This window comes from Artibeus jamaicensis, unplaced genomic scaffold (assembly GCF_021234435.1).
Source record: "Artibeus jamaicensis isolate MK-2021 breed Jamaican fruit bat unplaced genomic scaffold, CSHL_Jam_final scaffold_625, whole genome shotgun sequence".
Taxonomy (NCBI): domain Eukaryota; kingdom Metazoa; phylum Chordata; class Mammalia; order Chiroptera; family Phyllostomidae; genus Artibeus; species Artibeus jamaicensis.
In genome coordinates, this window is record NW_026522051.1 from 4,936,267 (window position 1) to 4,962,030 (window position 25,764).

Sequence of the window (25,764 nt, forward strand, 5' to 3'; positions counted from 1 at the left end):
TTCTGAGGCTGAGTGGGGAGGAGGGGACTCAGCTTGAGGGTGATATGGTTGATAGAAAGGGGAGAAAGCTCCTGTGGGGACAAAGATGAGCCGGCACCAGTGACCCCTGCCTCGCTCAGAAAACAGCCGCACACCAAGCTTGGCACCCGAGCCCCTCTCTGACTGTCGGGCAGCCTCTCCGCACCTGCCGTGACTTCCAGGAAATACATAGACGGTGCCCACGGCCGCTCACAAAGCCGGAATTGGAGAGCAAATGTCTCTTGATCAGTGTCATTGAGCTGTAGTTCCTGACCCCAACCCCAGAGGCGGGGGTGCACCAGCCAGCCACAGCACCCAGTGGGGAGGTTCAAGGTCAGGCTGGCCTCTCAGGCTGTGAAAATCGTCCTCTCAGTTAAGAAGGCATTAAGAGCACACAGTCCTGTTTGCGTAGATTCCTACCTGAGATACACAGCAAATCCTATAGACATTTGAGCAAGGCAGCTGAATGGGGGGGTTACATACATGTATACCAACTGACATTCATTTAGATATGTTCACATGGCTGATGTCTCTGAAATTAATAGTTTGTTGGTTAGTACTAACAGGGAGGATGAGCTGGTTGCTCAAAAGCTGTGGAGGAACTGGGAAGATGTTGGGCAAAGCGTAAAAACTCCCAATTATACGAGGAATGAGTTCCGGGAACCTATGGTGTGCAGCGTGGTAATTACAGTTCCTAACCCTCCATCACACACAGTAACAGTAGATCTCAGATGCTCTCACGACAAAAGAGAAATGGCAATTATGTGGCCAGGTTGGAGGTGCCGGCTAATGCTACTGGTGGTGACCGTTTCTGCAACATAGAAATGTATCATCACATTGTAAACCTGAAACTTACACAACGTCACATGTCAATTGCATCTCCATTGTATCTTCCCTCGGGTAACGGTAACTCGGTAACTCGCAGCCTCAGACAAGAGAAACCGCGGATCCCAAGGGCACCAGGAAAACCAGGGGATCTTTCCACCAGCGCCAGCTTGTCAGTTTGGGGCCTGTGGCTGGACAGATGTTTCTTGGTCCTTCTTCACGGGAAGCATCACTTCTGTCTCCAAGGTGGAGACCTGAAACCAGGCCTAACGTCCCCATTTCTTCTGCCTGAAAAACTATCCCGGTGCTAACTTGCACACCCCGGTGTCCCTCCACCTGCACCTCCTACTTCCCTCTAAGCACAACGCCAGGGATGGCCTCAGTCACCGAAGGCCAGAGCTTTGTCCAGGGGACAGGCCACCCGCACACACGGTCAGAGGCAGCCCCCACAGGAGACGGGCGCCATCACAGCGAAGGGCGGTGCCGCTCTCCCTGCAGTGGGCTCTCGGGGATGGGCTGACCTGTACCCCAGCCCTGGGGAGCCAGACTTCAGCAACCGCAGCGCCCCCCGAACACCAGAGCCCTGCAGGCTCTCAGACAGGCCTCACACCCCATGAATCACGTCTGCGGCCCTCTGTTCGCTGAAAGGTCCCTGTCACTCACCACCTCCCCCTTCCCACTTCCTGAAGCTGGTGCAACTGACCGAGTCCACAGAACAGTCTCCTCTGTAGCCAGGGGAGGAAGCTGTGCTGGATGTGCGCTGGTTCCGGCGAATGAGAGGCTCCCATGGATCTGCCCTATTACCACGGCCCTCTGTCCAAGAAGGACTGCGAGGGCCTGATGCTCACGCAGCCGGTGGACGGCAGCTTCCTGCTGCGGGACAGCGAGTCCCTGCCGGGCGTCCTGTGCCTCTGTGTCTCGTGAGTAGCCTCACCGTCCCCGTGTCTGAAACCACAGAGTGGCCGTCCAGACCGCAGCCACATGAAACAGAGCTGGCATTTTGCGCTGATGCAGCAGCCCCGGCGAGCAGAGCCAGCCTGGGTCCCATTGGGGACACCGCAGGGGTGCCGTCCACGGCCTCCGTCTGCCTCCGTCCTGGCGCAGACGCCAGAGTCACGGGCAGGAGGGCAAAGGGCAGGGCCGCAGGGTGCGAGTCCGGGAGGGGCCGCGGGCCAGGGGGTCCTTTTCTGCCCATTTCTCTGCTGAGGAAAAGGTCAGGGCCCTTTGGGCAATTTCTCTCTGAGAGACTGAGGTTTTACCCGCGTTCTCTCCACTTACAGTGCTTTGCATGCTGATGACGTGTCCTGCTTTGTGACATTTGCAAAGGGCCAAGGCAGACAGCCTCCCCCACAGCCTGCGGTGGCCGGTCAGGGCACGCACCTTCGAGATGCAGACACGGGACCAGGGCTTCTCAGACGGCTGTTCTGCTGCCATTTGTCTGGTGTTTCCCAAGGGTCTGATCTCATTCTGAGACTCTGGGTTTGATGTCCCGGCCAGAGCCACCAGGGCAGCCTAAGAGCATCCTTGTTCAGGCCATTGAGACAAACCCATAGAGGGCTCGGCGGGCACCTGCTATTGTTCCGTGTCTCCCGGGGGAGACCACTGAGCCTTCTCTCCTGCTTCCCACAGGACTGAAAGCCCAGTGTGTCCCCGGGTGGGCGTGAGGGAGCCGTGGGACGCGGTGGCCGTCAGCGCTAACAGACCAGGCCGGGGGCTCCTTGCTTCCTGTGGGGCTGGGACGCAGGCGTGGGGGAGCAGCGTGTGTCAGTGTGTCAGTGGCTGGACTCCTTGAACCCCAAGTGCTGTTGACACGGTTTCGTGTGTTTTGTAGCCACGAGAAATTCCTCTTTTCAGAACGGTACCGTCGTGCCTTTGTCCGTCTCTAGCTCTGTCTTCTTTTTATTGATTTTTTTCCAGTTTCCGTGTAAGAAGGCAAATATTTTTCACACACACACACACGCACACACACACGATAACTACAGACCCATTTTAATTTCTTTTAATATCAACTTTCTATAAACCACTCACCAAACAGAAGCCATCAGCGTAAAATGCACTGTGTTCAAGTCGGGCTTCCCCGTCTAGAAAAGGACTGGTTTAGCCACGTGTTCACAGGGGTCGCAAACTGCGTAGCTCACTCAAACTTTCTTAAAACGTAAAGTTCAACATGCACCCCTCAGTTTAGCACACCCAGACGCACACACGTGCACACACATCCCCACCCATGTAGTTACACGCTCCCGACCACACACAGCTAGGTCGGGACGTCCTTCACCCAGGGCCGGGCAAAGCTCCCGAAGGCACCAGTGACAGTGGCCGGCACTCACTGTCACACTTCTGGGTCACACGCTTGGTCAGAGGAAATGTGTAAACACGGTGAGAAAGGTGCAAAGTTATTATCTGCAGCTGAAACGGTTTTATACCTGTGAAATGTAGCGTTTAACTGAAAAAAAAAAAAAGTACTAAAATGTCGAGGAAAAGTCAATAAGGATATCGCCTTTCTAAGCAAGATATAGAACCCAGAGAGCAAAAAGGGAAAGACAAATATGACCATTGTAAAAAAAACAAAAAAAAACCAAACCTGATGTTGAAAGCAACTTTAAAAAAATAATCTCCATGAACAGGGAAGAATTTTAAAACAGTAGAAAACTAAGGGAAGGACCCCAGGGTGAGAAGGGGATTATCTAAAATAGACACGAAGAAGCCAGGTCCCACTCTCGACCGACGAGAGACAAAGACAAGACGCACGAGAGCCCCTCCCGCCCTCCACGGGGAGAACAGGGCTCCGCGGAGCCGCAGGGGAAGCCGCACCCAGAGGAAGGGCCCCGGCCCGAAACCTCACTGATGGAAGCTGCTCTCACGGCGGCCGTGCACCGAGAAACAACCCTGTATCCCCAGAAGGACTTCTTTTTGTGGATGGGGGAGAAAGGATTGCCGTCGGCCCTTCAGACGTGGGTGCCCGGCGAGGCCTCCGCCCGGGGGGGATGAAGGCCCTTCTCAGAGGGGAAGGGACATCCAAGGTTGGATGACCACACAGTTCGGTCGGATGCAGAGGCTCCAGGGCCCCCCCTTGACCCTGCTGACCCCACTCCTGCCAGGCTGGGGCCTGGGCCCCACCACATGACACCGGCGCTGCGCAAATTGGTGGGCAAATCCAGCCACGGTCTGGAAAAACGTGCCAGACCTGCGGCTGTGTGAGCAGGTGCAAGGCAGAGCGTGACCCTGGTGGCGTGAAATAAAAGACGCCGCCTCCACCCCCATGTCCGAGCAGAATTCCCGGCAGGGGTGGCAGTCCCCGCAGCGGCCACGCCCGGACCCCTCCAGGAAGGGGCCGTGGCCCTGCTCCTTCCCTGTGATAATGTCTCCGCGCCGTGGACGTGGCCCGGGTGCAGGAATGACTTCTGTAAGTTAAAAATTGGGTGTGAAACTAGCAGGTCCTGCCAATTCGAACGCCGTGCGGAGCCTGGGGAGCTTTCCACGGGGAGTGTGCACCTTTTCACCACGGAGCTCCAACGTGTAAGTGAATAGAACGAGGTCGAGTGTGAACACCAGAGCAGATGGTGTTGCTCCAAAGCACGGACAGAGGTGAGCGGAAAAGCCCCGGAGAGGCATGGGGCTCCCACTGGAGAGGGGACGGTCACCGGTCACCGAGGAAGGGCAGACGGCGCGAGGACAGGAGGGGAACGTTTCCAGGGCTCTGGACGGGCCCTTTGGAAGCGGCCCTAGGGAAGCGCAGGTGTGGGGTCGGGTCATGGCGCCTCTGAAGAACAAGGCTGCAGACCCTGGGAAGACCCGGGTGGCTTCCGGGCAGAGACGGGACCAGGCTGGTGCTGAGAGTCTGGGACTCGAATCTGATCTGGAGAACTTACTACGGTGACAGCCAGCCAGCCGGGGAGACCCAGGGACTGTCAGGCTGGGGGTGGGGTGGAGCCAGCGGGGCTGAGGCGCAGGGAAAGAGGTGACACAGGGGCAAACCTGGACCCACTTGGGGCAGGAAGCCTGCGCGGAGCTCTCTTTAGGAATCCACTTTACTCCCAACTCCTCTGCGGCGCAGGGGCCGGGCTTGTCACGGTCCCCGTGAACCTCGTCATCGCCCAGGCCAGTACAGGACATCCAACTCGGGCTGTTCAGCAATGAGCTCCTCGCACAGGGCCGAACAGAACTGAGACTCTGAGGAGCAGGGATGATGGGCCCTGGCAGCCCCCGCGCCTCCGGGCCCCGGGCGAGAGTGGGGGGGCCAGGCAGGAAGAGGCGGCCGGCCATGGCGACTGTGGACAGGAAGCGCTACCCGATGCGCAGCCCGATAGGGCTCTCGAAGGACACCAGCGTGCAAAGGCTGGGTCGAAGGACTTCCTGCGCATCAGAGGCGGGAGCAGGGGGAGTCGAAGTGGGGTTCATCTGGGCTGCCAGGGGTCCACGTGCAGTGGGACTCGCGGGGCTTTGGGCAGGGCCACCCCGCCCCCAGGGGCGGCCACCTGCTGGGTCTCACCACGGAGGTCAGGCCGGAGACTCACTTCTCACTCTCAGGTTCTGAGATCTTAGGAAGACTCAAGCTCAGAAAGAAAAGAAATAAGTCAGTCTTGTTTGTCGTTTTTCAAAAACCCAATGAAGAGAAAAACACAGGAACAGGAAGCAGGAGGTGTCTCCGAGGCGCCCTCAGATCACCTGGTCTGGCCACGGCCACAGCCACCTCTGCCGACCTTGTGAGCTCGGTGGGCCGAGTCCTCAGCGCTGGGGGACAGCCACACTGTCCTTCTGTGGTCTTTATAGTCTGGTTGAAATAAAACTAAAACATGCCCACAAACGAGTCTCCCCGCAACCCCAGCCACAGCTTGAGCCTGGCACCAACCTGTGAGCTGCTTGTGACCTGCGCCCAGGGACCCAGCACACCCGTCACCACCCACACCTGCCCGACAGTCTCTGGAGCATCCGCGTCCGCCCTTTCCGACCGCACCTGAAGACGGGAGGCCAAAGATTTGAAAACACACCTCCCACAGGCTGAAGGCTTCCCAGAACTCAGAGGTGACAGATCGACTCACCTGAACCACACGTCTGGCCGCCTGCCCAGAGCCGACCCCGCTCCGGCTGCCCCCACCCAGGACTAAGCCCCCCCGAGGTGCCCTGACGGCCAGACAGCAAACAGAAAAACGCCTTTTCTACCCAATGCGCCAGGCCCACCACGAACTCAGCACCGTGTTGCCATTTCTCCCTCGCAGATGAGAAGAGGGGGCAACTGAGTCATGTGTTAGATCAGGTTGCGCATTTTTAGGGAAGCACTGAACAGCCCCAGCCGGGTGGCCCAGTGGGCTGGCGCCGAACCATAAACTGAGAGGCCATGGGTTCGATTCCCAGTCAGGGCTTGTGCCTGGGTTGCAGGTGGGGTCACAGTTGGGGCCTGTGGAAGAGGCAGCTGAGTGGTTTGCCTCTCACGTCGATGTTCCTCCCTCTCTCTCTCTCTAAAGTCAGTAAGCATGGCCTCGGGGGAGGATGAGAGAGAAAGAAAAATAAACCGCCGAGCTGTTCTCCAAAGTGAGAGCCCTTCCGCCCGGCACGCTAGCATCTCGTCTGGCGGCTTCACGCCGACCACGTCAGTAAGTGTGCGGGGCTGTTTCTCGTAGTTCTGACCTGCACCTGGCTCTTGACTGACGATACGTCTCCTCACCTGCTTTCTTGCCATCCAGGTGTCTCCTGAGACAGAGCGTCCCTTCAAATATTTTGCCCATTTTGAATTATTTTTGTATTTGATTTCTGATTGAGTCTCGCTGACTCTTCCCACCTTGGATGCTGGTTGTCTACGAGGCGGGAGCTTTGTAAATGCTCCCCTCCCATCTGCGCCTCGTCCTTTTGTCCTCGGAACAGGACACGTCGGAGAACAGAGGACGACAATTTTAATGAAGCCTAATTCTTCCATGTTTTCTTTTGTAGATGTTTTATGGAAGATGCTATTACAGTTGTCCTATTTTCTCCCCCTTCTCCCCCCCCGCCCTGCACCACCCCCCACCCACATTCCCCCCCTTAGTTGGTCTCCATGGGCGTACACACAAGTGCTTTCACTTCTCCATTTCCCACACTGTTCTCACCCTCCCCCGCCCCGTCTATTTTCTACCTACCATTTCTGCTTATTTCCTGTACGTTTCCCTGCTCTCTCCTCCCCATCCCCACCGAAATCCCTCCATGTGATCTCCATTTCTGTGGTTCTATTCCTGTTCTATTTATTTGCTTAGATTGTTTTCATTTTTGCTTTAGGGTCAGTCGTTGATAGTTGTGAGTTTGTTGTCATTTTACTGTTTGTATTTTTGATCTTCTTCTTTTTTTAGGTAAGTCCCTTAAACATTTCAGGAAATAAGGGCTTGGGGCTGATGAACTCCTTTAACTTGACCTTATCTGAGAAGCACTTTATTTGCCCTTCCATTTTAAATGACAGCTTTGTTGGATAGAGCAGTCTTGCATGGAGGTCCTTGCCTTTCATGACTTGGAATACTTCTTTCCAGCCCCTTCTTGCCTGCAAGGTCTCTTTTAAGAAATCAGCTGACGGTCTGATGGGAACTCCTTTGCAGGTGACTGTCCCCTTATCTCTTGCTGCTTTTAAGATTTTCTTCTTATCTTTAATTTTGGCTAATGTAATGATGATGAGGCTTGGTGTGTTCCTACCTGGGTCCACCTTCTTTGGGACTCTCTGAGCTTCCTGGATGTCCTGGAAGTCTATTTCCTTCACCAGATTGGGGAAGTTCTCCTTTATTATTTGTTCAAATACTTTTCCACTTGTTCTTCCTCTTCTCCTTCTGGCACCCGGATAATTCGGATGTTGGTGAGTCTAAAGTTGTCCCAGAGGTTCCTAAGCCTCTCCCCATTTTTCTTAAATTCTTGTTTTTTCATTCTGTTCTGGTTGAATATTTATTTTTCCTGCTGCTCCACTCATTGTTTTGACTTCTGCTTTCCTTCCCATCACTGGTGGTTCCCCGTACATTTTTCTTTATTTCACTTTGCATACCCTTTGCTTCTTCCTCTGTTTTGGGACCATGCTTACCCAATTCTGTGAGCATCCTGATCACCAGTGTTCTGAACTCGGCATCTGATTGGTTGGCTGTCTCTTCCTCGCTTAGTTCCATTTTTGGAGCTTTGATCTGTTCTTTCATTTGGGCCTTTTCTTTTCTTTTTTTGGTCTCAGCATGCCTGTTACTAGTAAGGGGCGGAGCCTTAGGTGTTCACCAGGGCGGGTCAACCCACATGGCTGCATTGTGACACTGTATGTGGGGAGGGGTCCGAGGGGAACAGCGCTGCTTGTTCAGCTGCCGGCTTTCAGCCACTTCCCCCGCTGCCCACAATCAAACTGGGCCCTTCTGGTGCTGATTCCCGGTAGGTGGGCTTGTGGACATTCTAGGCTCCTGTGGGTCTCTCCAACAAACTCTCCTGTGAGGCTGGGAGTTTCTCCTGCTTCCGCCTCAACCCCCACAGGTCTTAACAGTCTATTTCCCTGGTGCTGGAATCCTGGGTTGCGCGGTCTGTCTCGATCCCCAGTTGTTCCTCCTGGTTTATTCACACACAGACGTGGGACCACCCTGTTCGGAAGCTGCCACCTTGCTACACGTGCTCTCTCCCAGCTGCCGATCTCCGCCCCTCCTACTGGTCTGGGCGAATGTCTCTTTAACTCCTTGGTTGTGGATTTCTATACAGTTCGATTTTCTGTCAGTTCTGGTAGTTTGTTTTTAAATCTGTTGTTGTCCTTCTTTTGGTTGTGGGAGGAGGCACAGCGTGTCTGCTTCCACCTCCATCTTGGCCGGAAGTCTCCATTTTTTTTCTTTTATGGATTGTGATTTTTGTGTTGTGTCTGATAAATCTTTGCCTATCTTCATTCACGGAGATTTTCTCCTAATTTTTCCCTGGAGTTTCATAGTTTCAGGTGTTTCATTTTGGGTAGTCCAGTCCAATGTTATTTCTGTAACTAGGATGAGAAAAAAACTCTTTTCTTGAAGAATTTAATGGAAGCTATGTGATAACTGGGCTCCAAACCAACCACGTGACCAGCTGAATACAACGTCGGGGCCCCGATCTGAACGATACTTCTGGGGAAACTTTCCTGAGCCCTCCTCTCAGACTGCAGGCCCTCTCACCTGGCCACAGGTGCCCCAGGGCCCGTGTAAACCTTCTGTTGTTTGGTCCAGGACTTGGGGACACGCGGGCTTATTCCGGCCTCATTCCGGCCTCAGGAAGCCCCACAAACAGCGCAGGGTCTGGAGTGAACAGAACGGTCCCGACAATCGGCCGCACGGCCTGCGGCCCCTCAGGCTGCAAGGGGGCATCTGGCTCCCCAATTACTCCCGAACCCGGTCATTGGATTCGCTGGTGCAGACACAAGTGTTGGGGTCGATCGGGCAGGCGGGCCCTCAGCTCAGTGACTGCGAACGTCAATTTCACACTGCAGTATTTCCGTGGATTCCAAACCTGTGAGAGCCGGTGGAGAGCTATGATTGCATCCACCCTACTGGTGACATCTGGGAACAGGAGGGACATCTCAGTTCCGGCTGAGTCACTCGGTCAGCAGCCACCGTCCCCAAGAGAAGCAAGGGCATGACACGTGGTTCTGATGTGCGCTGCTTCGGTCACACTGCGGTCCCTTGTGGGCCACTCCCTGAAGCACCAGGCAGGGCTCTCTGGTGTCCTTAGAGCTGAGAGGGGACCAGAGGCCCAGCCGTGAGTCCTCTGTCCTTGTGCCCTTGGCTGCGACCCAGATGTCCACCTCCCAGGTGGGGTCCCCGCTTCCAAACCGCACTCTCCCCAGGTCCCACCACTGAAAGGGTCAGAAAATGACCGTTGGTGTTGAGACTCCCAGTTGACAGAGGCTTTGCTCGCTCCGCGTGCCATGGGCACCAGCAGGTAAGACCCACCTGACTCAGTTCTCTCTCCAGGTTCAGAAACCTTGTCTACACGTACCGCATCTTCAGAGAGAGACGTGGGCAGTACAAGATACAGGTGAGGACGGCGCCACAAGACCTCCCGCGGCCCCAGCTGCAGGCCAGGGCAGGCGAACCTGGGACCATCGTCCCCGGGGACATGCAGGGGAGTGCGTTCCACAAAGGGACAGAGCCAGGAAAGCACCCCTGTTTTGCCCCACTTTTGACCAACCAAGGTGGCTATTCAAAACGGAGAGTCCCACAGCCCCGGCTTCTCCGTGGCCGAATGCACCGCTGGACACTGGGCGCAGCCACGGAGGAGGAGGGGGCCTGCGATGACCGGGAAGGGGTGGAGAGGGTGGGGGCAGGTGTGGGGGTTCGGGAGTTGGGTGGGCCCCGTGGTTGGCTGCCCGGAGCCCAGGAGCTGCTGCGGGGGTTCTCTCCTTTTTCACTTTCTCCGAGAGTTCAGCAGACACATTTTTCATACATTTGTTTGCTTCTTTTAAATTTCCTTCTATCAGGTTTATGTTAGAAAACCGTCCTTGCTGGACAGCCCGTGAACAGAAAACGTGCACCATGGCCCCAAGCACGCTGGCGAGGCTGCTCTCAGCTTAAATCGAGACGCTGCGTCTCGCTTGTTCCCCCGGGGGTCCCGTCAGGTGTGCAGCTCCCACATTCGCGTTTCCCGTCTGAAACCCACGCCTTCGGTCCCCAACCTCCCCCCCCAAGAGCGAGGCCCATCAGCAAGGTGTCAAGTGGCACCAGCTGCCCCTGAGCCACTGTGGGGCTCGCACAGGAGGTGGCCTGCTGGGGTCCCCGGTGGCTGAGTCACAGGCGTCCTGCAGACCTGCTGTCCCTGGGGGCCATGGCCTGCCAACTCGGGGGCCACCCAAAAATGTCACCTGTCACATAGGATCGCGTGACGCTGAGTGGCCTCCTCCCTCTGTTTCCACAGACCGCGGATGGTGTCCCGACACAGACCTTTTCCAGCCTCAGGGAACTGGTCTCCAAATTCAAGAAGCCGAATCAAGGGCTGGTGTCTCCCCTTCTGTACCCCGTGGAGAGGGCCAGGCCCTGCCCGAGGTGGCGGAGCTCGAAGGTGGACGTGGACGACGATTTCGGTACAGCCGTCCCTCGGAGCCAGCACGGGGCGCAGGGTGGGGGGCCTTTCCCTGACCCTGCACCGAGGACCCCTCATCCCAGCTGGTGGGGGGCAGGTCTCCCTCCCCACAGGCAGGAGGTTGGGAAGATTCCCGGCGCCGGGTTCCATGCTGGTCCCTGCTTGTCCCCAGAGAACTGCAGCAGCGAGTACGTGGAGGTCTTGCCCTGAAGGCACCGGGACGGCCGCGCGTGGAGAAGACTCGGGTGTCTGGAGACCGGACCCAGGGGACACGTCACGCTGGCCTGGTCTGGTGACGGCAGGCGTCCTGTCCCAGCCTCCAGACCACACAGAGCAGGCAGCCAGGAGCCCCGCCGGCTCTGGCTCCCGTTCCCCAGCACCTGACACTGGGGGTCCTCCTGGCCGCCCTCCGCCCTCCCTGTGCGGGGGGGGGGGGGTGGCAAAGGACCGCTCCCCCTGGGCACTGGGCCCCTGACTTTGGGTGCAGCTCTTCCCCCTCCTGGGACTCATCTCTCCACCTGGGATGGGGGACACACTGGCCCTGCCGGGCCGTGTCAGGCGAACTCGAGGCCCTGGAGTGACGAGCAAATACGCCAGCACCCGTCGGGGACACGGCCTCCCGGCCAACTCGTCCCCTGCAGTGGTCGCGCTGTCCTGGCCACGGGACCCTCAGGCCCGAGGACCCGCCTTCCTTCTTTCCAGCCTTGACCTTGCTGCCCAGCACGGCCCTGGACACATCTGCCCCCAGGCTTTGCCTCATTTCATCGACACACTTGCCACCTGGCTGCAAGGATGAGCTTTGTCCGGTGACACGTGTGGGGATGTTGTAGGGACCTGCGTGGCTCCTGTCCCCAACCAGGTTTTAAGTGCCACTGAAGTGTGGCCAGGCCCCCCGTGTCCTCCTCATGTGCAGAAACACGTGCTTGTGCAGTGACGCTGGAAAGGTGTTCCCGAAGGGCTGGTGGGGCTGGCCCCAGGCCCCGTCGGTTTTTCTCCAAGTTGTTCCAGAAAGAAACTGCAGATTTCTGGATGGCGTGAGCAGACCGGGGGACTGGAACCCCAGAGGGGAGCTGTGGGGGCCCATGGGTCCCAGCGATCGCAGCTGCCACCAAGCGGAGGAGGTGTAGACCTCGAGGCGCAGCCCCACCCAGAGAGGGGGTGTGGAGCGGACCCTTCCGGTGGGCTCGGGGAGGGCCCAGAAGCAAGCCCGGTGCCCGGGGCGTCCTGGTCTGAATCCCTCCGTGAGGCACAAGGAGTGTGTTCCCGCCCCGGAGCCCCCACCGTCCTCAGCACAGACCAGACAGCTGGGAAGGTTCCCAGAACAGACACTGAGTAGGTCTGCGCGCACAGTGGGTCCATCTTCTGCAGGGCCGGGGTCTGTTCGAGTGTCATACCTTTTGAAGCCCAGTAGGACAGGACTCGTAGTTCAAGGTCGTTCGATGGGGCCACCCAGGGCCGTGATCTGTGTTCCAAGTGCCCAGGCCTGGGGCCCCGCCTGTCCCCGGTCCCAGAGGGTCCGCTTCTCCTACCAGTAGGCCCCTGAGTAACCAGCTGGTGTTGATGTCACGATGCACGTCCCCGGAACCGGTCAGAAGAGTCCGCAGCTCAGTCTGGGCGTGTGGGCGGGGGAGCGACTCCCACAGGCGCCGCGGGCCTCTGGGTGCCGGCCGATCCGTCCGCACGGAACTTCGGGCTCCAGTCACACAGATGAATTGTAGACGTCTTGGGGCCAAGCTGCATCACGGACCACACGCTCAGCCACATTGTGCTCGTGGCTTTTACTTTGCCGGCAGGGTCAGGAAACCGATGATGCATTTGAGGTTTCTGCATAAAATTCATAACCCAGCCCCGGCTGCTGTGGCTCAGTGCACTGAGCACCAGCCTGTGAACCAAAGGGTCGTTGGTTCGATTCCCAGTCAGGGCACATGCCTGGGTTGTGGGCCAGGTCCCCAGTAGGGGGCGCACGAGAGGCAACCACACACTGATGTTTCTCTTCCTCTCTTTCTTCCCGTCCTCTCTCTAAAAAGAAATCTTTTTAAAAAAATAAATAAAATTCATGATCCGAGCAGAACTGTGCTTGACCGAATCACCACATTCTAGCCGCACACAGTGAGTCCGGCCACCTCTGTCCCCGGCCGGTTTGCCGTGACAACGGGTGAGGGAGGGCCTGCGCCTTCCACGTTCATTTCTGTTCTCGTGAACCTGAGTTTGAGGCCCCGCGGACAAGGGGGGGAGGGAGGCCTCAGGACTGTTTCAGTACCTTCAATTCTCCTTAGTTTACTCAATTATGTCGCTAATTCTGCCATTCTTCAGGAAGGTATCCGTCGTTTGACTGTCTTCTCAATTATGGACAGTTCGTTATAGTTTTCTATTATTTTTAAGTGGGTTTTTGGGAAGATTTGATTATTTACTCATTTTCAGAGAGAGGGGAAGTGTGAGAGAAAGAGAGGAACAGGAACATCAGTCTCTCATATGGACCCCCGACTGGGGACTGAAGCCACGACCCAGGTGCGTGCCCTGACCGAGAATCGAACCGGCGACCTTTCATTTTGAAGCCCAACCCACTGACCCACACTGGTCAGAGCAAGTGGCTGTCATTCTGCAATTATTTTATCGCCTTGATCTGTTACATTTAGTTGATGAAGTGTTTCTCTTTGTCTCTTGAAATTTTTGCCTTTAATTACATTTTACTTCATATCCTGGTCTTCTTCTAATTCATACTTTCCCAGGATAATGAGATTTCCCAAAACTTCTTTCATTTAAAAAAAAATCTTTTATGTTGACTGTCTTCTGTGGACAAAATATCACTGAATGTAATTTCCTTCCAACCTCAGACCCTCTCTGGGGTGAGCTGGGCCTGCTCACAGCTGCTATAATTTGTCCTGCTGAAAGTCATCTGCCACTGAGGCCCCCTCGGGGGTGCGCTGAGGGGCTTCAGGAAGCCCCCAGAAGGTCTGTGAGGACTCGGGGTGGGGGTGTAGCCCCAGGAAGTGGCCTCACAGGACAGCCAGATCTGCTGGTAACTTACCACAGGCTTCCGGTGTTTTATCTCTCACATATTTAAAACACCTCAATTGTTGTAACGAAACACACGCATCTCCCTTCTGCCCCCACGAACCCCCCTCATTTCCTGAGGTATCCATCGATATGAGCGACTCCTTTGTCAAGGAAAAACCGTAAACGTCACTGCCTCAGGGACGGGTCCGTCCTTTCTATTTCCAAACATGTACATTTTCCTTTCTCAAATGTAATTATCTGGTGACGTGGTCACAAATAGTGGGTGGAGGATTTCCCTTTTGATGACAAAATGAAAAGCACCCTTACGAAAAAGGTCATAGACCAAAATATACACAGTCTTGTCTTCTGTTTGGTGATTAAATATGCTCCCCTGTGCTTTTGTGTGTTTTTTGAAATGGGATTATTTCTGAAACAAAAAAGAAAAACGAGTTATTCGGGGGAGAAACATTCATTACTGACTGCTGGGAGTCTAGACCTGGAACCAGCGTAGTAGGTCCAGCGTCAGGGACAGGGACCGGGACCAGGCCAGCCCCAGGGTCCCTGTCCTCTCTTTGCCGCCTGGGACAGCCTGTGTCCCCGACATCCGACACTCGCCGTGAACTTCCATTTACCCAGAACCTACAAATACTGCCCGGCACCAGCACCTTCCATCCCCAATTGCTACAAAATGTAACCACCTCTTCCCAGCATGAAACACACTAGACACAAAACAGGCAGCACAAGTCCAGCTCCTGCCCCAGGAAACCGGGTCTGGCTGAGCCCCGCCCTTCCTGACCTCTGCTCACATTCAACCTCACTGTCAGGGTGGATCTGGAAGAGGCCATTTTTCCCCCAAAAAAGATGGTTTGCCTCTCAGTTCTCCACAGTTGGAAGGGCCTCCTGACATCCAAACTGCCCAAGACAAGCTGGAATGAGGGGGCTCCCCACTCTTTTTCCTTTTTTGTTGTTGTTCAAAACGGGTCTCTGCTAAATGACCACTCAGAGGACACAGACCATGACGCCCACATCGGTGAGAATGAGCCTCCGGCGCCCCCCACCCTGCGGAACTGCAGGGGCTGCCGCTCAATCACAGCGACCCTGCTTCCTTTCTCTTTAAACCACCTCGCTGTTGTGGAACCTGGAGTGCACAAAAGTCAGGCCACCTAGAGTGGAAGGAGCCAGAACTGCCCTCAAGGCCCCAGCAACCACAAAAGCCCCAGAATAAACGGAGACGATTTCCTGCTACCTCCGGTCCTGTACAGAATGGCGCTGTCGGTCGCCACCCGGGCCCCAGAAATCGGCGGACGCCAGCAAGAGGAGGCCCTCAAAGGACGCAAACGAAGCCAAATGAGAGAAAAACACTTAAAATATTCCACAGTCACAACAGAGACCGAAAAGATCCCTTTGCTTTATCCTCGGGAAATTGAGAAAAACTGCACTTCACCCATGTGTATTTTCAAACATGCAGTTTGAAGATGGTCATGAATAATAAGCCTTTTGCCTGCTAGTATCTTTACTTCACGCTCACTTTAGACGACATTGAGCCGAACACAAAATACAGGTTTACGGTTCTTTCCTCGCAGCAAAACTGTCGGGCCACCGTTCCTTTCTATCATGTGGGGATGGCTGTGACATTTTTTCTGGAACCTGTCGTCCACCTAGAAAAGTTCCCTTCTCTTCTAGACCCTGCCCCGGCAGCGAGTCCTGGTGCAGAGGGGCAGGTTCTTTGACTTGTTCTTCCAGGATGTGGTACATGTGGAATGATCCCAGGAAAACCACAGCCTCCCTCAAACGGAGAGCGCACCTGATCAACAAATCACAAAAAAAGCTTTTGCAGAAATTAGTTCCCCCAAACGACAATGCCTCCGTCCAGCCACACGAGGTCAGACAACCACTAAGCGAGCCAGTGAGCACAGAGCTCACGTTCAGCCCAGCGAGGCGGGGCCCACAGAGGGGGGGTGCTCACGCCGTGCGGGGGCGGGGAGGGGCTCCACGGGGACTCCGGGCCAGCGACAGGGGCACAGACGTGGGCCTGCGCTGCTCTCAGGCCAGTTCCCACCACTTGCAGAGCAGATTCACCTTGAAACCCTTGGGAGCCGATGTCTTCAAGGGGCCTCGGGGTCCCCTGGGCCCTGTACAGGTGGGTGACTGTGGACAAGGTGTTGGAACTGCCTGGGCCTCGCTCGGTCTCGTCTAGAAAATGTGGGTGGAGCTCCGAGTGCAGAGGGCTGGCCGTTGGTGGGGATGTGGGCCAGGCCGTCCTGCTGGTCCCTCTGCTCAGGGCTCCCAGTGCCCACGCCACGTGACACTGCCCTCGGTCCTGGAATTCTCTGGCTGGTGTGACAGGGGAGCACTGACCTCCACGTCGAAAACACAAGCCTCCAGGTTCTGCCTCTGATCTGTTGTACGGCGACCTGCTCAGTCCTCCTCCCAGCCTCGGTTTACCCATCTACGAAATGGCGCCCACATAGCTACCCCCCCGAGAATGGTCTAACCCGCGCACCCACGCACAGGTTATCGAGGAAAGCAAATGGGCCGGCACGCGCACCGATTGGCACGGGGATGTGGAGGAGCTTTAAAACACAGCGATGAAGCACCAACTGGCAGCAGGGCCAAATGGGGGAAGGTTGGGTATTAAGAACTGGGACTCAGAGCAGCTGGAGATGCAGCGGCCGGAGGGGTGGGTGCCAGGCAGAGACGCGTGGCCCCTCTCTGTGAGGCTGCAGGCTGGTGGCCGCTTCTGCCAGCTGCGAGGCGAGGTGCCCTGCACAGAGGTCAGAGCCGCGAAGGCTCAGGCTGGACGGAGAGGAGGGCACACAGCCCACCAACCATTTCCCACTTTGCAGACGGCCTCCCTGCTGCCTCCCCAGATCGACCCTCTGGCGCAGGGACCGGGGAAGGGGTGGGCGGCGTGGGGGCCACAGGAGGCCCAGGAAGGGTGCAGCCCAGTCCACACTGTTCGGCACACGTGTTCCTGCACAAACACGAAATCGCCCGGACGGAAGTACAGGCTCGGAGTTCCACTCACAGTGCATCATCACCAAGCTCCTGTGACGTGCCAGGTAGGCTGTTGGGGACCGAAGAGTGACACACGGAGGTGACGTGGTTGCCCCCTCAAGGAGCTCAGAGACTCGTGGGACAGAGCCCCAGAGGCGGCAGCTCCCCGCATCAGGCGGCAGGTGCCCTGGCTGGATGGGCAGGGCGCTCCGGGAGCAGACAGGCCGGGGGGCTGAGTCGGGGCCTGGGAGACACACAGACGGTCCTGCCATGGCGGGGGAGACAGGCAGAGGGGACGGGGCCGGGGGACGGTGATCGGGGGCACTGGCGAGGTCCCAAGGTGCCTATCTGAAGGGGACCGAGGTGTCCCTGTCCTGCGTACAGTGTTTCCTGTATCTTCTTCAATAAATGCCTCTCCTTTTTCACAGCTCAGGGCTGGACGCCCTCGGGGCAGCGCTCGCAGAGGGCGGAGCACCCTCCGCCACAGAAGTGAGGAAGCCACGCCGCCGTCTGTGACCGACAGCCTGCGGGGTGGGGACTCGAGAACATCACGCCCGGTGGGACACCTCCGGTGACCACGGAAACGGAACGACCCCACGTGCGCGTGGGACACAGAACTGACAGCTGCTCGTGGCCCGACTCTCAGACCCCGACGTGGTCCCCTCGGGGAGGAGGCCAAGTGCAGGGCCACAGCGGAGCCTCAGGGTCACGGGGGCGGGGGCGGGACAGCAGCAGACTGACACCATGTTACCGCCTCAGCCCTGAAGTTCCTGACCCTGCCATCAACCAAATGTCACGGATAAATTCAACCTGAAGAGTCGCTGGGCCAGAGGACGCTCAGGCCACCGGCTCCCTCCCTGGCCCCGGGGTCTCACCTGCACATGGGGGTCCAAGCGCCTCCCCCGAGGCGGCGGGTCCACGGGAAGAAGACACCTCCCTGCGGCTGGTCTCGGGCGGGGCTGCCTCCAGGCCCGAGGCTGGGGGTCTCTCCTGACCGTGCCCTTGCCAGACCCACACTCTCGGGGACACGTCAGGTTCAGAAAACTGACCACACCCACCTGCCAAGAGAAAGACCAGGCCAGCGAGACCAAAAGGATCATTTATTGTGCTGTCTTCTATCCCAAAACTACTGAAAATATAAATACAAAATCTCTAGAAAACTTTCAGGACAGCTCTGCCCGGACGAGGCAACGCCTGTCCTTCCACAGCCGACGGTGACAGGTGTGACCAAGTGACATCAGCCCACATGGGAGGGTGACCTGCCAGGAAGGGCTGGGCCATCTGCCCCCCACCAGCAGGTCTGGGAGTGTGGGGGTGGGGAGAAGAGACAGCGCCCCGACTTCCCCTCGGGGACAGAGTCACCCACAGGCCCCACGGCTGCTGCCCCAGGGCGGTCAGACTGGGGGTGGACATGGGACGTGGACGGGGCCTGGGGCAGAGCGGCCCTGAGGGACGCGGGTCCTTGGATGAGTGACCTGGCCGAGAGGGGCCACAGGGGCTGGTGGGGAGATGACGCAGATGTCACTGTGGATGGACACCCAACAGGGAGCAGAAATGGGGCCGCAGGGGACAAGCCCCAGACAGGCCACCTGCTCAAGGGCAGGGACACTCTCTTCAAGCTGGAAAGGCCCCAGGTGGGGCCGCCCCTGACGGGGTCTTCTGGCCACAGGAGGACAGAGCACAGGACCCCTGGGGGCACTGGAGCAGCACAGTCACGGATGGGGGGGGATGAGCCACGTCAGCCCCTCACCACACTCCCAGAAGCAGGAGTGGGGACCCTGTGGCTCCAGGACCAGAAAGGCAGGCGGGGGGCCCCTGGAGAGCCCCGGGGCCGCGAGGCCGTGCCAGCACCAGGGCCGAGACTGGCTGCCGAGCCCAGGCAGTGCAATGCACTGTGACCATGTGTGTCCCCACCTCTGTCTGCCCCAGGCCACTCATGCCTGCTCAGACCCCAGAACGCATCGCCTCGGGCAGTGGGCAGCCCTGGACAGCGTCCAGTCCTCCCCGGGCTCTCTGGGGACCGGGCTCCAAACGCCAATTCCTGGGCTCCCCCAAACCAGATCAGGATGGGTGCTGCTGCTTCACACCGGGGAGCCAGGGTGGAGCTGGTGGCATTGTCCAGGGCCCCTCCAGGGGACACAGTGAGGACCTGGCCCGCACGCTGCCTCAGGCCCGGTAAGCGCAATCACGGGGACGCTGGTGGGCTGAGGTCAGGGCCGGCTCTTGGGTCGGGGCCCCTCATCAAGCCAACCCCGTCATTCCTGACCCTGCCTGACCCTGAGGCCAGAGGAGGGCGGGGCCGTGGCAGGGCCCAGAGCAGGCCCCCGTGGGACAGACGGGGAGACTGCCCACTGCCCGGGCCGGCCTGGGCGGGGCGCAGAGGGAGGAGCTGGGCTCTACTCGAAAGAGAGCAGGTCGGGGTGCGGCCCCTCTGTGTCCAGGCTGCAGGTCCGCGCCCCAGCACGGGGGCTGCCGTCCTGTCGCTCGGCCAGGCCCAGGGGGCTCGGGCTGGGCAGGAGGCTGCTGTTCTCGCGGGGGCCCGGGGGTGAGGGCCCCCTGCACTCACTGGCCTTCAGCTTGGCCTCGTCCTGGGCGTCCTGGTGGATCAGGTCAGGCACCGACAGGGGCGCCTCGCCGTTGGGCACGGCCACTTCCAGGGCCGTCTCTGGCTGGGCAGTGTCCCCTGGGGCGTGCTGGGCACTGGGAGGAGGGTCCTGCGGCTGCCCCGGGGACAGCTCCGCCCCACACTCCAGGCTGCTCAGGACGGGCTGTGAGGAGATCAGCATGTCCTGCGTGGTCTTCAGGGCCCGGGGCGTTCGCTTCCGGGTGGTGGGAGGCGGAGGCTCCAGCCGCGGGAAGGCGCCTGGCCCGGCCGGCCTGCAAGGACGACAACGACACACGGTGAAGGCAGCCGTCCCTGCCGAGCGCTCGCCGCCCGGCCTCGCCTGCTCTCACTCCAGGGCAGCGTGTGCCTCGGCGGCTGAGGCCTGGTGGCTTTGGCGGTGGCGCGCTTGCTCGGAGGTCAGGGCGGCTCCACGAGCGACACGGTGCTGGGGGTGGGGCAGGGGAAGGAGCTGCACTCACCCGTCGTCCTCCCCATCGGCCACACCCGCCAGCTGGGCCTCCGCCGTCCGGTTAACCTCCATGGCGCCCACGCTGCCCAGGCCCCAGGGCTCCCTCCTGCGCAGCAGGTCGTTCACCTTGGCACCCATGGCTCTGCCCAGGTTCCTGAGGTGCTGGCTGCTGCCCACCCACAGGGCTGGCCCGCCGGGCTCCACGGACCCTGGGGCCGGGGCCGAGGGGGCCCCCGACCGGGACAAGTGGGGCACAGAGCGGCTGGACTGCAGCTTCGGCGTGAGCGAGGCGTTCAGATTCTCGAACATGCTGTGGTCCACTGCGACAGAGACAGAGGGGCGGCTGAGTGGAGAGGGCTGCGGGCCACAGGCTACAGTCTGCGTGCCCACCCCTTCCCCACCCCACGCCCAGCACCTGCACCTGCCCTGCGGTTTGCAAACATCCAAAGAGCCAGCGAGACACCCTGACGCTTCCTGGAGGGAGGGCGGGGCTGGAGGCTCCGGCTGCCCCGCCCAAGCCAGCCCCGCCCTCCCGGCTGCCCCCTAAACTCTCACCGTCCCCTGCCCGTGGGGCACCAGCCCCGTGGGGCACAGAGAACACGAGGTCAACGCAACGGGACGGTGTTTCTGCGCTGCCGTGAGCACGAGTGAGCAGTGGGCCGCGGGCCCGGGACGGCGCAGTGCGGTGTGGCTCCTGTGAGGCCAGCACCGGCCCCTTCCTTCCCCACCGAAAGCCTCGTGTCCAGGGAAGACAGGCGGCAGCTGCGACCCCTGGGGTGGAGCTGGGGACAGGCACCCATGGGGCAGGAGCGGGACCAGCACCGGCTCACTGAGCCCTTGCCTGGCCCCGGGACTGCCTGAGCTGGCCGGTCCGCCTGGCAGCCCCTCTCTGGCTGGAACGGTTCCCTCCAAGGGCTGGTGCGGGCCCACTGGGCTGTAAACATTTGCAGAGCAGGGGCTGTGTCTCATTCATCTCTATCTTCAGCAGCCTGCCTGGGTCAGTCTTGCACACAGTAGGTGCTCAATAAATATCTTGAATCAAATTCTGAACTTGTGCAAATGGACAAGTGTGGAGGCCAAGGCTGTGGCTGGGGTTCCTCGTGGGAGCGGCTGGAGCTCCAGGCTCCACACTGGCCGGCCACACTCGCCCGCAAGTCCACTCAGTCCCCCACACAGACAGGCCCGCCCAGGGCCCTGGGAGCAGCCTGGGGCCTCTGTCCTGACAAGCGTCCCTGGGCGCTGTCAGTCTGGGCAGGTTGCAGGCTGCTGTCCTGGCTGGGCGTCCCCAGAGAACCTGCGGTCGGGGCTCACGGTTGCTCTGCTGACCTTGGACAGGAAGCAGCCCCTGCCCCGTGCTGCCGAGTCCAGGGCCCGGGAGCCCTCTGAGCAGAGAAATCCCTCCTGAGCCCACGACCGAGGAAGCCATATTCTGAGAGACTCCGGGCAGCAGGAGGTGGGGTGGAGGCCGCCCCCCATGGTGGGCCCCGCAGTGGGACCCCTGCGCAGGGAACCTCCCCGCCGTGGGATGGGCAGGGACCTGAGGAGGGTGTCCCTGGCACGTGGGTGCGGAACCTGTGAGTGTGGGCTGCAGACCCGGCCCACGGGCAGAGGCCCCCAGCCCGCCCCAAACGGAGCCATCAACTCCCGGCTCTTCTCCAGGTGGGCGGCTTGCGTTCTCTTTTGCGTGCGTTGCCTCCACACCCCTCGTCCTTGTCGTGTTCCTGTACCCGTGAAACCTGCGCACTCGCTGTGGAGCCCCTGGACGCGAGGCCTGGCCCCGTTGCCCTGCAGTGGGGGTGTTTGGAGTCGGACACCAGAGTGGACAGGCCCCCACTGCATTCAGACGGTCCCCGGCCGCTCCCTGGTGCTCACGGCAAACGTTCAGAGCAAAACGCTCAACAGCGCCTGCCCGAGGGACTTGCCGAGTGTGAGCCTCTGTGCTCGCCCTGTTAGAGACCATGTCTGATAAGTGTGAGTGACCTTTGCACTGAGCACATCTGTGCTGGGCTCTCAAGGAGCTCAGAGGCAGCCTGCGGCCGCTCTCTTCGGCACGCTGCGGTCATCCTGGGACGCCGCCGTGTGTCTGCGGTAACACGGGCGCCCTCCAGGACGCGGCCACGCAGGCCCTCATTTTCCGTGGCCCTCACCAGAGGCCTGGGCGGTGGGCACAGGATGAGCTGGCCTAACAGAGCGGCGTGCTGATGCGAACAGTTTAAAACCGACCGCGCCACAGGCTGGCCGTGCAGAGGAGCTGGTCCCGAGCCTCTTCCACCTACAAAAGCCACCCAGCCAGCCGCCCACCTGTCCCCCACCCCAGAAACTGGTCCACAGGGGCTCCCGGGGCCAGGCTGAAAGAAGTCACCCTCCTCCCTAACCGGGGCTCCTTCACCCCCACCTCCCAGGCAGAAGCAATGGGCCCCGTCCTTGCTGGTGGCACGCTGTCCCCCCTTCCCCAGGACCAGGGGCTTCGGGCTCGGAGGACAAGGGCGAGAGGGACCCCCACATGCACAAGCCCCCATGAGAAGGACGGTGTCTTACCTGAGCGACCGAGAAAGGGCTCGGACAGCAGGCGGAAGCAAACGAGAGAGACAGTTTATGTGGCAGCTGAGCCCCTGGACAGCCCCCCGCGAGCACAGGGACCCGCCGTGCGCACAGACCCCAGACGGCCAGGTCCCGCCAACGCCAACCACCGAACAGAGCGGAGACGCGCCCTGATGACCCCCCAACAGACCACCGGCCTCCAGGCCAGGAGGGCGCGTCTGTGCCGACTGCCCGGAGGAAGCGGTGGGCCACCAAGGGGCTCGGGGCTGCCCGGCACCGCCCAGGGGCTCAGGGTGGACTGGGGACCACGACTCAGCCGCACTGAGGCGCCTGGAGCCCCTTCCTGTCCCTGCCGGAACCCGGGCTCCCCACGAGGCTCCCTGCCCAGCCGGCGTCGGGCCCGAGCTCAGACGTGGGCAGGACGGAACCTCGGGGTCGCCACAGAGGCTCATGCCCCCCAGGCCCCCCACTGCCCCCCGCGTGGGCCAGCATCCGCGGCACACACCTGTCCCCTCAGAGAGTGAGGCGTGGTCGACGCCACAGTCTCCCTGTCGTGACAGTCCAGCACAGGCATCCCCGCTGACGGGAGGCACTGTGACCACGCACCCACCTCGCCATGCGCTTGCGGGCCAGGCCATGACAGGACCTGCGTGGGGCAGGGGACAGGTGGCCGCTCCGGGGTCCAGCCCCTCCTGGAGGCTGCTCAGGGCCCGCCTGGAGCCGGGCAAGGCGGTCATTGGTTCGTTGGCTGCAGACAGAGGGTGCCGACCACTGAAACGGACTCAGGACCCTCTTCCCAGAAAACCAGTGACCTTGGGGCCTAAGAGGGACCTTCTGTCGGCAAACAGCTCAGGAAAACTGGCACCACACCCGCACGGCGGGAGGGACGGGGACGGGGACGAAAACGCAGGGAAACAGGAGGGGCGACACCTGGGTACAGGGCCAACGTGTGCTTCACACTCACTTTACATCTGCAACTTTCTTATAAGCATGGAATTGTTTTCCAAGAACGTGTGGAAGGTGGAAAGTGTGCCCCAAACAACAAAGCACAGGCTGAGGCACACCATGAAGCCTCTCGCTGCAGCGAGGAAGGTGAGCGGGGCGGCTGACAGGTGGGCCCGAGGCGGGCGGAACTCGGGCCCCCTGTGATGTCGCCTGTGCTCAGAATGCGGTCGTCTGGACGACCCTGGCGCCTCCAGGAGCAGGCGAGTGTCCCCACGCCCCCGGCAGGGACAGCATGGAGCGCTTCTCGCTGCTCAGCATCTCGGCCCCCCGGGCCCCTTCCTCGGCTCTGACCGCCCTGCCTGGCCTCACGGCCCCACGTGCCACCAGCCTGCCAGGTGAGCTCTGGGGCCATGCGAGCGTGGGTCTGCTGACCGGTGGCTCTACGAGACCCGCCCCCGACCCGCCCACGGACACTCCCCGACACCCGTGGCCCCCCAGGGGACACCGACCATGTGAGCACAAACTAAGCGGGTCCTAGCCAGGGGCCGGAGACCGCCGGCTTCTCGTCTGAGCACCAGTGGCTGTGCGGGTGTGGCGGCAGCTAGGGCCCCGGACCCCAGCTGCCAGGGGCGGGAGAGGCTGCAGTCGGGGAAACGGCTCCCAGTCCTCGAAGGGGCCACATCAGAGCCGCCAGGCCCACGGCCAGGCCCTGCAGCTTCGGGTCTGCAGGCATGAATGGGGTGGGGCCGAGGCACCCAAGGCCCGCTCAGCACCCAGAACATCTCATCTGCCCCCAGATGTCGCCAAACCTGCGTCCCCCACGGAGGCGCCCGGCCCAGCGTGGGCCCCGCCGACGCCACACGTGAGCAGTGCTCTCCGGCACGGGGTGGTGCTCTCGCCAGGTGAGCCCTCCTGTCGGGCACGGCCTGCCCCCTCCGCCCCCGCCCGGCCCCCCGCAGAGACCACAGGCTGTGCCGACCTCCTGTCCCGACTCCCAGGCTGACAGGGACCGGCTTCCACCTGGCGGGCCGGGGATGATGGCCACATCCCCAGTGGCAGAAGGGGCCTCAGCTCGCTGCCCCCGCCTGTCCTCAGAGGGCGCCGGCCGTGGACACCAGGGCACAGTCCTGGGGAGGCCCTACCAGGGGTCACACGGGCGTTAGTGGCAAGAGGACGGGAGGCCGCAGGAACGGGCCCTGGACGCTCCCCGCCCTCAGAACCCGAGGCCCCTGCCGGCCGACGCTCAGGCCGCCCTTTCCTCCGCAGACTGCGTGCTCGGGGAGCCCCCGGACGCGGCGCGGCCCCGGCGGAGCTGCACCATCTACCGGCCCTGGTTCTCCCCGTACAGCTACTTCGTGTGCCTGGACAGGGAGAGCCACCCCGAGGCCCAGGGCCTCCCGGAGCTGCCTCGGGAGGAGGGCCGGGGGGACGGCCGCCTGCCCGAGGACGCGGCCGACAGCGCCTGCTCCTCCGCGTCCTCCCCAGACATCGCCTGCCCCCGGGAGGCCCCCACGAGCCCCCGGCCCGGCCGGGACGCCTCGGACCACATCACGTCCCAGGACCTCCTGAGGGCCTCCCGGGGGCTGCCGGCCCAGCAGAGCGGCTTCAAGTGCGCAGCCTGCTGCCGCATGTACCCCAGCCTGGGCTCTCTCCGCAGCCACGTCAGGGGCGGCTTCAGGGAGGGCTTCAGCTGCCGCGTCTTCTACCGCAAGCTCAAGGCCCTCTGGGCCCGGCCCGCCGACAGGCTGTGCTCGGCCTTCGGGGGCGGCCAGGCCCCAAAGTAGCCCCGGGACCAGGCCAGCGGGGACCGGGCCTGCGTGTCTCCAGGGAGAGGCCAATAAACCGGTTGCCACAGCTCTGTCAAGTCTGAGTCACCCTGGGCTGCCGGCCGTGGGTCCCTGTCCCCATCCCTGCCCCCCCCCCCCCCCCCCCCGTCGCTCCCTGTTGCCTGGCAACCCCAGGCCCACATCCAGGCCTGCCTGTCCGCTTTCCTCCCCCTTTCTCCCCCATCCACAGCACCAGCGGGTTGGTGGGGTACACTGGGAGGGTAGTGAGTTCTCAGCGGGAGGAGCCCAGACTGGCACTGTCGGCTCCGGGGGACCCTGTGGAAGGAGACTCAGGTCTGCAGGGCACCCCGATGCTGCCGTGGGTGAGACCCGTCACCCTCTGGCTGGCCCCCGAGAGCAGTTCTCGACCGCCCCACGGGGGTGCTCCCCAAGGGGACGAGGGTAGAGACCCCTTCCCGTCGGCACAGGGTTTCCACCGCACGACAGAACCTCACCACCGTCTGAAGGCTCCCGGACATGGGCGGGGGGATGGGACAGGGTGGGTGACGTGCCCAACACAAGAGGCTGCA

The 25,764-nt window shown here is 60.5% G+C and overlaps 2 protein-coding genes across 6 annotated transcripts in view; one reads left to right on the forward strand and one right to left on the reverse strand.

The window, feature by feature from the left end:
• Positions 1–1,456: 1,456 nt before the first annotated feature.
• Positions 1,457–14,247, forward strand: SH2D1B (SH2 domain containing 1B). The gene is made up of 4 exons (XM_037149572.2): positions 1,457–1,763; positions 9,750–9,813; positions 10,690–10,855; positions 11,027–14,247. Exons 1-4 carry the CDS (start codon positions 1,630–1,632, stop codon positions 11,062–11,064), a joined length of 402 nt encoding a protein of 133 aa, XP_037005467.2. The 5' UTR covers positions 1,457–1,629; the 3' UTR covers positions 11,065–14,247.
• A 3,684-nt stretch (positions 14,248–17,931) lies between these two features.
• LOC119052365 (carboxyl-terminal PDZ ligand of neuronal nitric oxide synthase protein-like) overlaps positions 17,932–25,764 on the reverse strand; it is a 103,872-nt gene continuing 96,039 nt past the window's right edge. For 4 of the 5 annotated variants that reach the window (XM_053659339.1, XM_053659338.1, XM_053659337.1 and 1 more), the window contains 2 exons: positions 19,933–20,242; positions 17,932–19,725 (listed from right to left, as the gene is read on the reverse strand). In XM_053659339.1, the coding sequence (XP_053515314.1) occupies positions 19,245–19,725; positions 19,933–20,242 (791 nt within the window). In that variant the 3' untranslated portion in view covers positions 17,932–19,244. Of the gene's footprint in view, positions 19,726–19,932; positions 20,243–22,460; positions 22,903–25,764 lie in introns of those variants that run through there. The other variant, XM_053659341.1, reaches the window with a different exon arrangement.